The following is an 11,535-nucleotide window of genomic DNA, read 5'->3' as shown; positions in this document are numbered from 1 at the left end:
ATGACCAGATTTTCGGAAGTAAACCCCGGACATAAAGTGGAAAGGCAGCAAATGGGAAGGTGGGGCCTCCATGATGATTGGCATGTCAGGTAGCCAATGCAGTAACCTGAGGGAGGTCAGTTGAGATTGGGAATTCATGTGATGACTTCAACGGAATGGTCAGCCAAAGATGGCAAGGTTACTCAAATCATTTTCTAAATGGTGTCATTGGCAATGGAGCCAAAAAAGGTTGTGGTAGTTTTCTTGGAGAAGTCAAAGGGGTGGGTTATCAGATCAGCCGACTACAATATATTACAATGGATACAGGAGGAAAGGTGACAGTTCACTCAAATTTCTCCACCTTGATCCATTTTGTATCTGACAAAAAGGGAAGAGGTGAAAGTCAGTGCTTTAGAACTAATTTTAGGAAATCGTCAGGACATCAATATATTTATTGCAAATGTATCCTGGCAAAACTGGTATTTCCGGTCACCCTAATAAAATTGTTTATGTTGTACTCTCCAGTCTGAAATATTTGTCTGGATTAGCCATGCTGACTGTGATGCAGTGGATACCACTTTTCCTCAAGGTACCAGGCTTGTGCCATTCCCAGCATGTGGGCCTACAACTCAAGGCTGACCTGTCAGAGATGCCTTCTTACAGATGAGGTATTTAAACAGAGGTCTGCCAACTTGGCTAGATGTAAAACTCCCATGACACTATTTTGAAGAAGAGTAGAGGAATTATCCCCTATGTCCTGGTTAATATTTATTTCTCAACCAACATTACCAAAGCAGATTTTCTAGTCATGATCACTTTTTGTGGGATCATGCTGTGCACAAATCGGCTGTTGTGTTTCCTACGTTATGACAATGACTACACTTCAAAAGCATTTAACTGGTCATGAAGTGATTTGAAGTTAATGGTGGTTGTGAAAGGTGTTACATAAAGATATTAACGTTATTTATGATTGTAGTATTGCTTTATATAGATAGATATTTTTGAGGTGGTGGGTGCTAAGGGGAAATGTGCCCCTTAAGGAGAAGCAAAATTGACAAAACAACAATGGTAGTTTAATCTCAAGGGTTAACATAATTGAGAAGAACCATACTTGCAAAATTAAAAAGAAAATAATAAGACCTAAAAGTAGGGTTTTGGTCAATAAAGTGTTAAAGGCAGTGACATAGTTTAATTGTTGAGCTGGAAAATAAATCAACCAAGAAAAATCGAAAAGCCCCATTTTAAAATGCATACAAAATAATTGTAAATTAAAGATTGCAATTTGTATTTTGTTATAAATTGTGAAAGTAAAAGAGTGGCGTCGTTGGCAGGAAGTGATGTGTAACCGGGGTATAAAAGGGAAGGCGCAGCCATCGCTCGCTCTTTCAGGTTACTCTGAGAAATGGTGAGTTTGGTGTTTTTTAATCTGATCAATATCATAGCCATCCGAGCATGTCGAACCTTAATTCGAACAAATGCACGTATACACGATTCTTAATAACACAGCCAGTATGGTATTGATGGAATTTTTTTTTGACGATGATGTTAAGGAAAGTGTTTTAACACGTTTTAATTCCGACCCGATTGCCCATAAAATGGCGGCGGTTGACTGTGGTTCAGAGAATGCAATCCGAGTTCAGTCCGAGCCATCCTGCTCACATGAGCCGCGATAACCGACTATATCTTCGTCGTGTGCGGCTAGTTTCAACTTTGTGCTGTTATTTCCTGGTTTTTGTATTTGGATCAGATGCTCACGATGGGGTTAGTATGGTGTGTTTAAAGCTGCCTCCCCCCCCCCCCCCCCCCCCAATGTTGAGCCCCACTTACTAGAGAAATGGGTCAAATCCTGATGAGGGTGTGAACCCAAGAGCTCATGCCCATAGGAAAAATAGCAATGTTTCTGATGGTGCTAATCCTAATAGCAGCCTAATTTTGTAGCAACATAGGAATTTAATAGAGGCTGATTCAGGATGTATGAATAAAGGTCATTGTGATGCTGTATCATAGGTTTATCTTTGAAGTGTACCTTCTATAAAGTTTTTAAGGAATGGTCCTTGGGGGAAACAAGTTTCTCTTTATTTCCAGTTTGCAACATTTGGGATGATCTTCCTCAACTTTAAATTCTTTTTCCTGTGTACAGTCTCACCGCAAGTTCTCGGCCCCCAGACATGGGTCTTTGGGCTTCCTGCCCCGAAAAAGGAGCCGAAGGCACAGGGGAAAAGTGAAGAGCTTTCCCAAAGATGATTCTTCCAAACCTCTCCATCTGACTGCCTTTTTGGGTTACAAGGCTGGCATGACTCACATTGTTCGTGATGTTGACAGGCCTGGTTCAAGTAAGTACAGTAATATTCTAATGTTTCATAGTGTGTAAGTGCAAACTTTAAGTATAGTCTCTTTTTAATTGTGTGATCACTGCATATTCGTCCTGTACATGCCAAACTCTGCAGGGTTTGCTTGTGGGGTAAGGAGCCCCAAGTTTATGAAGCTGTTACAGGCTGTGTTTGTGAATTTGTAGAATCTTTACAGTGGATAAAATGGCCTTTCAAGTTTGTACTGACCCCCTGAACAGCATCCTATCCAGACTTGATCCCCAACCCCCACCCTGCCTAAAATCCCCATAAACGCCACACTTCTTGTGGCTAATCCACTTGCACATCCCTGGATGCCGCATGGCAATTTAGCATGGCCAGTTCATCTAATCTGCACATCTTTGGACTGGGGGAAGAAACCAGAGTCCCCAGGCGAAACCCACATAGACACTGACATGGGGAGGTGGGAAAACTGCAGATGCTGGAGTCAGAAAATTGGGGAGCTGAAGGAACACAGCAGGCTAAGCCGTATCAGAGGAGCAGGATTGGGTTGGGACCTTCCTTTAGCAAGGAGAATGTGCCAACTGTGCACAATCACCCCAGCCTGGGATTGAGCCTGGGTCCCTGCTGATGTGAGGCAGCAGTGCTAACCACTGAGCCACTGTGCTTGTTGTGTTTTTGGTTTGAAATCAAGCTTTGCCCCTACAGTACTGGTCCCCAAAAATTGGCAGCTGTTTGAAGGCAAGAATATCTCCAGTGTCATTTGGATGCATAGTGTGTTTGGCAGCATGAGAGAGGAACAGGTTATTTGGACCTCCTGCGTCTGATCTGTCATTCAGTAGGATGGCTGTGATTGGAGTTAATAATGACCACAATTTTCCACCTGACCCCCCCCCCCCCCCCCCCCCCCCCCCCCCCCCCCCCCCAAACCTTCAATGCCCTTCTAATCAAAAACTGCCTTGGGGCTAAGCTGATTACAGTTTGCAGGTAACTAGCTTTACTTTGATTATAAGTACCTAAAGCTTATGCCCTAAATGTCTTGGCAGCACTTTTGTTCATGGTACTTATTCACTTCCACCTTTTTCTTTGGAAAGATTTCTTGTGAAAAGCGTTGATCTTAAAAGTTGTGAAAATTTTTGGTGTTTTTTTGGACTTGATGTATGACCTTCCACTAAGGAGTGGATGAACCTAACACTTTAAATAGTTGAGATAACAAGGTGTTAGAGCTGGATGAACACAGCAGGCCAAGCAGCATCAGAGGAGCTGGAAGGCTGACGTTTTGGGCCTAGCATCTGCAGTTCCTACTGTCTCTGAAACACTTTTTTAAATATTTAATTTCTTACCCAAGCACCAATTCATCTTGGTGTTAATATTTAAAGATCAGCAACCCTTCATTAGAACTGGGTTTGCTCCTTCGAGCAGAATACTAAAGGCTTGCATTCAAAAATGCAAAACTATTTAATGATTAAAAGTGGTGCTTAGTTTGGGGAGAAGCGTTTGATGTTTCATAACTCCCTGCTTTAGTTTTGAGAGACCAAATAGAATAACTACACATGATGATAAACTCGACGGGCGGTCATAATTCAGTCACCTGTGGTGCTTTTGCTGAATGTCGAGTATGCTGACTGTAGTGCAATGAAATGGGTACACTTCTTGAATATAATTGTTCCTCAAATGATGCCCTCAAACAAGCTTGCTAATTGTTTTTGTCCCTACACCAAAACATGAAGCTACTGTTTGCATGTTGAAAGTCTCTCCCAGTGGGTACGCTCGGTCTATCTGTTCAAATTTTCTCTAGCTTGGGTACCTGGTTAAACCAGCCATGCTGTGCTAATTGTATTATATTAAAGCAAAATGCTGGCACTACTCTGCTCTGACAGCATTTGCATAGAGAAATTCTCAATATGTTGGGTTCATGGGTTTTTTGTCAGAATGTTAATTTTTTTCTGAATTTCCTAGAGGTGAACAAGAAGGAGGTGGTCGAAGCAGTCACTGTAATTGAAACTCCTCCAATGGTAATTGTTGGTCTTGTTGGCTACATTGAGACTCCCCGTGGTCTCCGAACCTTTAAGACCGTCTTTGCTGAGCACATCAGTGATGAATGCAAGCGTCGATTCTACAAGAATTGGTAAATATGTCACATAATTCCCAAATCTTACAGTTCATAAAGATGATGCGGAAAGGTGTTAATCTGGATTGAATAATCAGCAGCTCCGCTCGACTATGGCAACATAGGTCGATGAGCTCCAGGCTCTGAATGTTGGAGGAAAGTGTCCTTTTGATCCCAACAATGAGCCGACCTGCTTGGTGCTGATTCCTTCCGCTCACAATTGTGTGATGAAGGGTTGCGCCAATGTTCTCTTCTCTCTATATAAAAGGTACAAATCCAAGAAGAAGGCTTTCACCAAGTACTGCAAGAAATGGCAGGATGAAGATGGCAAGAAACAATTGGAGAAGGACTTCAACAGCATGAAGAAATACTGCCAAGTTATTCGCATCATTGCTCACACACAGGTAAGCACCAAAGCTGAATTTGAAAGGAGGCTTGGGTACGGAAGCTTCTGTTTGCGATTTCTGGCTTGCTACCTTTTTGTTTGTTTTGGATTTTAATACCTGTTAAATTACTTCGGGATACTCAAACTTTTGTTTCACAAAATCTTAATAATAAGGCCACTTGATTTAGTGTTTTTTTAAAAAAATTTAATCCCCATGTCATGTCTTCAGGGGACAAGCCAAGACCATAAGTTTGTGTCAGGTTTTGTGGATGGTGTAGAGTGTTGTTTCAGCCCTCTAATTCTGGGAGAGTTGCATATCTATTCATAGGAATGGTTATAGTGAAACATTCCAACCTGCTTCACAGAAGTCTCCTGTAAACGTATTTGACACCAAGCCATTCCTAAAGAAATATTAGGGTGAGTGGAGGTGATTTTGAAGGCCGTCAGTTTATTTTAGGCAAGCAAAGATGTGCTGGTAGTGGTGGAGCAAATTGACTTGATTAACAGAGGGAAATATCCCACTCATGTTGGCTTGTTCTGATTTGTTCATTGGAATGCTTCATCTCCACAGATGCGCCTGCTTCCCTTGCGTCAGAAGAAGTCCCACATCATGGAGATCCAGCTGAACGGTGGGACAATTGCTGAGAAAGTTGATTGGGCAAGAGAGAAACTGGAACAGCAGTTTTCTGTTAACCTGGTGTTTGGTCAGGATGAGATGATAGATGTCATTGGTGTTACTAAAGGCCATGGCTTCAAAGGTATGGAATCTGTGAATCAGCTGCTTAGTTGGATGGGTCTCAAATGATTGTATTTTGTTTATGTGCATAGGTAATATGCCTTTTTAATGACACTTTTGTTGACCATTGTCACACTTCACTGTTGGAGCATTCTGTGATGATAACATGGAATATATGTTGGTAACAGCATCTGACTCTGATGAGGAGCCATTCCATGCTGCCTTCCTTCTGAGATCTCTGTTTCAGGAGTAAATGAAGAATTGTCAACATCTTGGGTATTCACTAATTGGTCTGTTCTCTGCCTCCCCAGGGGTCACCAGTCGTTGGCACACAAAGAAACTGCCAAGGAAAACTCACAAGGGGCTGCGTAAAGTTGCCTGTATTGGAGCTTGGCATCCTGCCCGTGTAGCTTTCTCTGTTGCTCGTGCAGGTCAGAAGGGATACCATCACCGTACAGAGATCAACAAGAAGGTAAGCACTTTAAAGTCAGTGGGTGTGGAATCACAATTGTCTAGATTGGATCAGAATGGCTGTTGCCCCTCCCTAAAGGATGCTAGCTGGGTCTCCAGTCCAAGTTTATTCTTAATGTGCATTTCTGAATTCACAATGTACAGGAGCAGAATTGGGCCGTTTTGAGTCAGCTCTACCATTTGATCATGGCTGATATGTTACTCAGTCCCACTTTCCTGCCTTCTCCCTGTAACCTTGATCCACTTAGTAATCAATAACCTATCTATCTGCCTTTTAAAGACACTCAATGACTTGGTCTTCATAGCCCTCTGCAGCAATGAGCTCCACAGATGAAATATCCTGCATCTGAATAAGTTCCTCCTCTCCTCAGAACCTAAAATAGCACAGCACAAGAATGGGTCCTTCAACTCTCAATGTTGTGCCAAACGTGCCAAATTAAACAAATGCCTTTTCCCTGCTCTTGGTCCTGTAACTCTCTGTTCCTTTCATTTTCATGTATTTATCTTAAGAGTTTCTTAAATGACCCTATCATATCTGCCTCCACCACCATCCCTGGCAGTACATTCCACACTCATACCACTCTTGTCTGTCTTTTTAAAAGACAACATACCTGTCATCTCTTTTTGAACTTTGCATTTAAAAGGCAAGAGGGGCATTGGCTCTAGCATTAGACATTTTGAAGTCTTGCGAGGGAAAATGGTACGTACTGACAATCAACCCTATCTCTGCATCTCATAATTTTATAGACTTCTGTCAAGTCTCCCTTCAGTTTTTCTAGCCTCCTTGTAGTTCAAACCCTCCAATCCAGGCAGTAACCTGGCAAACCTTCTGAAACCGTGCCAAAGCTTCAACGTCGCTATTGTCATGTGGTGAGAATTGAATGCAATAACATTTTTGGTTCAGTGACACTTACTATAAAGCTGTAACATGGCATTCTAACTGGTACTCAAGTTTCCTGGCTAGTAAAGGCAAGCATGCCATATGCCTTTACCACCCTATTTTACTTGTGTGGTCACTTCCAGCGAGCTAGGGACTTGAACCCCAAGATTCCTCTGTCTTAGTTCTCAAGAGTTGCCTTCACGCTTAAGGTTGTGCCCCTGGGTCCTAGTCTCCTACTAGTGAAAACATTGCCATATCCACTCTATCCAGGCCTGGTATTCTGTTTGTTTCAATCAGACTCCCCCTCATCCTTGTAAACTCCCAAGTACAAACCCAGTGTTCTCAATTGTTCCTCATGACAAGCCCTTCATTCCTTAGATCATGGACCCACTCCAAGGTCAGCACATCCTTCCTTTGGATATGGGGCCTAAAACTACTCAGTGTTCCAAATGTGGTCTGGCCAGAGCTGCCTTCAATGTCAGGCGTACATACATGCTGTTGTATTCTAGGCCACTGTAAACGAATGATAACACTGCTTTTACCTTCCTAACTGCCAGCTGAACCTGTCTCTTAACCTGAAGAGAATCCTGAGCAAGAGCCAAAGCTGGGGTTCCAGGTTTCTTTGCAAATGGTGCTGTTTTTTTTTTGGTCAGAATGACTGACCTCTCAATCCTTAATTACAGTACATTCTCAAAATTGCTTTGCCTGAAATAGAAATTCTCACACCTTGTCTCTGAATGCGTTTTACCAGGTTTCCTTAAAATGTGAACTAAAACTCAATTCTTTACCTTTTTAGATCTACAGGATTGGATCTGGTTACCAGACCAAGGATGGCAAGCTGGTGAAGAACAATGCTGCTACAGAGTATGACTTGACAGACAAGAGCATCAACCCACTAGTGCGTTTTTAGCAAGCTATAAATGACATTCCAAATTGTAGTTCATGTCATTCTAAGACTGTTGTGCTAACTGCTGTTTTCAATCTCATCAGGGAGGATTTCCTCACTATGGTGAAGTTACCAATGATTTTGTAATGGTGAAGGGCTGTGTTGTTGGTACCAAGAAACGTGTGCTTACGCTGCGTAAGGTAACTACTTGTTATCTTAATATGAATACATAGTCAATCTTCCCCCCTCGGTTAAAGATTGTAGCTGCCCTTGAGCATTTTCAGCTTTCCCCATAGATGGCCAATACTCTGCATCATTAACTTACCATGAGAAATGGGAGTAGGAATACACCTGTCAAATCTACTGTAGAGTTCACTGACAAATGTTGATCTTTAGATTTGACTGCACCTTTCTGCCAACTCTCCATATCCTTTTGGTTGTCAGAGACAAAACAAACTTGCCATTGAATATAATTTAGTGGTACCCCTGGGATGCTGAGTAGCTCTGCAGGTAAAAGCAACACTACTAGGCCCATAGTGGCTTGTTCCTAGGTAATAGTGTGCATACTGCCATTCAGTCTCTGATCAAGATGCTCTGTAGATGCATGATTGTGACAAAGGCATGGCTAATGTATATCCATCTCTGGTCTCCAGGTGAGATGCTATTCCTGTTCTAAGTTGGTGTGCAGACAGCCCATGTTTCTGTCTCCTCCACCCACCCCACCCATAGTTTTAAGCTGGTTGTGGTACAGAATATTAAACTGTAATGTTCAACCCTGCAGTCCCTATTGGTGCAGACAAACCGCCGTGCTGTGGAGAAGATCGACCTGAAGTTTATTGATACCTCTTCCAAATTTGGTCATGGCCGCTTCCAGACCCTTGAGGAGAAGAAGGCATTTATGGTGAGTGATAAATTAATCAGTGCAACTTTCCTGTGGTGTGCCTTCAGATTTTGTAAATTGACTTGCACAAGACTTAAGAACTGTTTTGTAGTTGCAATGAACACATGTTGGGGTTTTTGTTTGAAACTGCCTTGCCCAGCTCTTTTTGATATTGGTATTGTTTTGTTTTCAGGGACCACTGAAGAAGGATCGCATTGCCAAGGAAGAGGCTGCATAAACCATGGACCAATTATAACATTGTTCCAGTGTTCAATAAATACCTTTTTTAAAGAAAAGACCATTTTGGTGTTCTGTGTTCCTACAGTCCTGTATGGCAGTCAGGATGTGATTTGGTTAAATTCTGTGCTACTTTATTGACACTACTGCTGTGGCTTCTGTTTCCCTTCCCATAGTTATCAGACTAATACCTTGACTCGGTGGGTTGTGTTGAGGCATGGTTGGATTACCTGTGGGGTGTTTAATAAAGTGACTGGATTTGAAACAATCCTGACATCCCTTGATGGAGTTGATGTGGCAATGGGTTTTTTCTCTCTGGGAAAGATCTAGAACTAGGGGTTTGCCAGTTTAAAAAGGTGAGGCAGTATCTATCTTGAGGGTTGTGTATTTTGAACTCTCCCTGAAGATGTGATGGAACTAGAGTTCATCGAATATTTTGAGGCAGAAGTAATTCTTCAAGCAAGGCAGTGAGAGGTTCAGCAGGAATGAAGGTTTGAGATTGTAATCAGCTGTGAACTTAGTCCCTTGGACCTGCTTTGCATTCTATGTTCATATGTCTAAAAGCGCACAGCGTACAAGCTGAGAGTTTGCTTCTGTTATCCTTTACCTGCATGTAGGCTTTATTAGCTTTGCAGACTACGGGGCTGAGGCACTGCCAATGGAAAGGAAAGGGGTCATCTGGATAGTAGAGATATTGGCAAGGTAGGGTGCAGGGTTTAAACCCTAAGTTGAGGCCTTGAAGTAACTTCTAATCAGGGCATTGCTTGACACAAAGCCAGCACAGGCCAATGATACCATAAGTTGGTATATGGGATCTTTGCCCAAACAATGCCATCTGCTACTAGCTCACTGAGACAGGATGCATGAGCCAAAATAAGCCACTTGGCCCGTTGACTCTGCCATTCAACTTGATCATGGCTGATCTGATAACTGTCCCATTTCCTGACCTATCCCCATAACCTTTCATTCACTTAATGTTTAGAAATCTGCCCACCTCATCCTTCAACATTGTTGCCAACATAGCCTTGAGCCCTCTGCAGTAAAGGGGTCTCCAAACTAAATACCCTTCAGGTGGGATGGGCAGAGAAAATCATCCTCTGGTCTTTGGGTGTCACGTCCTGATCTTTGCTTCTCACTGGTGAAATAACCTTTCTGTATCTACTTGGTCAAGTATCTTTAAGAAACAAGCCTTTCAGCAGTAAGATCACTTCATTCTCATGATATTGGTACGTGCTCAACTTGCCCCTCCAGACAAGTCTCTCCATACCTGGAATCAACAAAGTGAACCTTTTCTGGACTGTCTCCAATGCCTGGTATACATTGGATAAAGGGACTAAAATTTGTCACCTGTGGTCTGATCATTGCCCTTGGTGTAGTTTAACTAGATACCTTTTTTCCTTTTAAAAATAAATGGGCATTCTCTTTGCTTTCCCTACATGCCAGCTTTTTGTGATTCAAATCAAATGTGAACAATGTTGGTGTTATGATGCCTTGTGATACTATGAAGACCTTTTTTAAAATCTACATCTTTGACAGGTCACCCGAAGCTTATGTCATGGTCATTTTTGTTTGTTATTGTTAGCTAACTAAACATCCCAAAGTACTATGTAAATGTTACATAATGCATTTGTCACAAGTTGAGATAACACTGGAGCTGGCTGAACACAGCAGGCCAAGCAGCATCAGAGGAGCAGGAAAGCTTGACGTTTTGGGTTGGGACCCTCCTTCAGTCCCGACCCGAAACATCAAGCTTTTCTGCACCTCTGCTGCTTGGCCTGCTGTGTTCATCCAGCTTCAGTGTTATCTCAGATTCTTCAGCATTGGCAGTTCCTATTATCTGTCACAAGGTGAACTTGGGGTTTGGGGAATTCACTAGATTTGTTATTGTCAGAGAAACGGTGAAAACTTGTTTTGCATGCTATCCAGGTGAATCATACTTGGACATGAGTAATTGTAGGATGAAGCACGTAGCTGATTTTTAAAACATGAGAAATGATATCTCTTTTGAAGAGTGGTGAATACTGAGATATTGAGTAAATTTGATGAAATACTTTGGTAATGGGTTGACAGGTCGGGGGAAATGGAGTCAAGATAGACCAGCGGTGATCACAGTGCAGGCCTGGGACTGAGAGCCTAGGTCTGCTCTGAGTTCTCAATTTGTAATTATTGCAGGAGTATTTTACTCCAACAGAGATTTAGAACTTCCCAGCATGGAAGCTATAAAATATCTGAAAGTAATAAAAAATAAATTGCTGGGCTCTAGACTGGCAACTGTCACCTCCTTCCCCTCACTGATGCTGCCATACGTTCTCCAGCATAAAATGTGAGGCTGGATGAACACAGCAGGCCAAGCAGCATCTCAGGAGCACAAAAGCTGACGTTTGGGGCCTAGACCCTTCATCAGAGAGGCTTCTAAGATGCAGCTTGGCCTGCTGTGTTCGTCCAGCTCCACACCAGCAGCTGCAGTTCCTATTATCTCTGAACACATTCTCCAGAACTTTGTTTTTGTTTCACAGCATCCATACTTCTGTTTTATATACTTAAGTTTTTTTTTGCTATCTGAGAAAAGAATATTCTCGTAGGTTCACCTATTTATCCGTTTCCCAAAAAAAGTTTTTAAAACCTGGCATTGTTATCACAACCTCAAGATACTGTAAACACG

At 42.3% G+C, this 11,535-nt stretch overlaps 1 protein-coding gene and 1 non-coding gene across 2 annotated transcripts; both read left to right on the top strand.

The window, feature by feature from the left end:
- Window positions 1-1,359: 1,359 nt before the first annotated feature.
- On the top strand, window positions 1,360-8,932 carry LOC125447248 (large ribosomal subunit protein uL3). The gene is made up of 10 exons (XM_048521516.2): window positions 1,360-1,384; window positions 2,120-2,312; window positions 4,248-4,416; window positions 4,667-4,802; window positions 5,355-5,541; window positions 5,831-5,991; window positions 7,667-7,768; window positions 7,861-7,956; window positions 8,538-8,657; window positions 8,830-8,932. Exons 1-10 carry the CDS (start codon window positions 1,382-1,384, stop codon window positions 8,872-8,874), a joined length of 1,212 nt encoding a protein of 403 aa, XP_048377473.2. The 5' UTR covers window positions 1,360-1,381; the 3' UTR covers window positions 8,875-8,932.
- On the top strand, window positions 5,667-5,759 carry LOC132209035 (small nucleolar RNA U83B). The gene has a single exon (XR_009445102.1). It is a non-coding gene; the product is annotated as a small nucleolar RNA U83B (small nucleolar RNA).
- Window positions 8,933-11,535: the final 2,603 nt, after the last annotated feature.

Source organism: Stegostoma tigrinum, unplaced genomic scaffold, assembly GCF_030684315.1.
Source record: "Stegostoma tigrinum isolate sSteTig4 unplaced genomic scaffold, sSteTig4.hap1 scaffold_627, whole genome shotgun sequence".
In the NCBI taxonomy this organism is placed as follows: Eukaryota; Metazoa; Chordata; class Chondrichthyes; order Orectolobiformes; family Stegostomatidae; genus Stegostoma; species Stegostoma tigrinum.
Note: the sequence above shows the minus strand (reverse complement) of the source record. Positions and strands in the feature narration are given on the sequence as shown.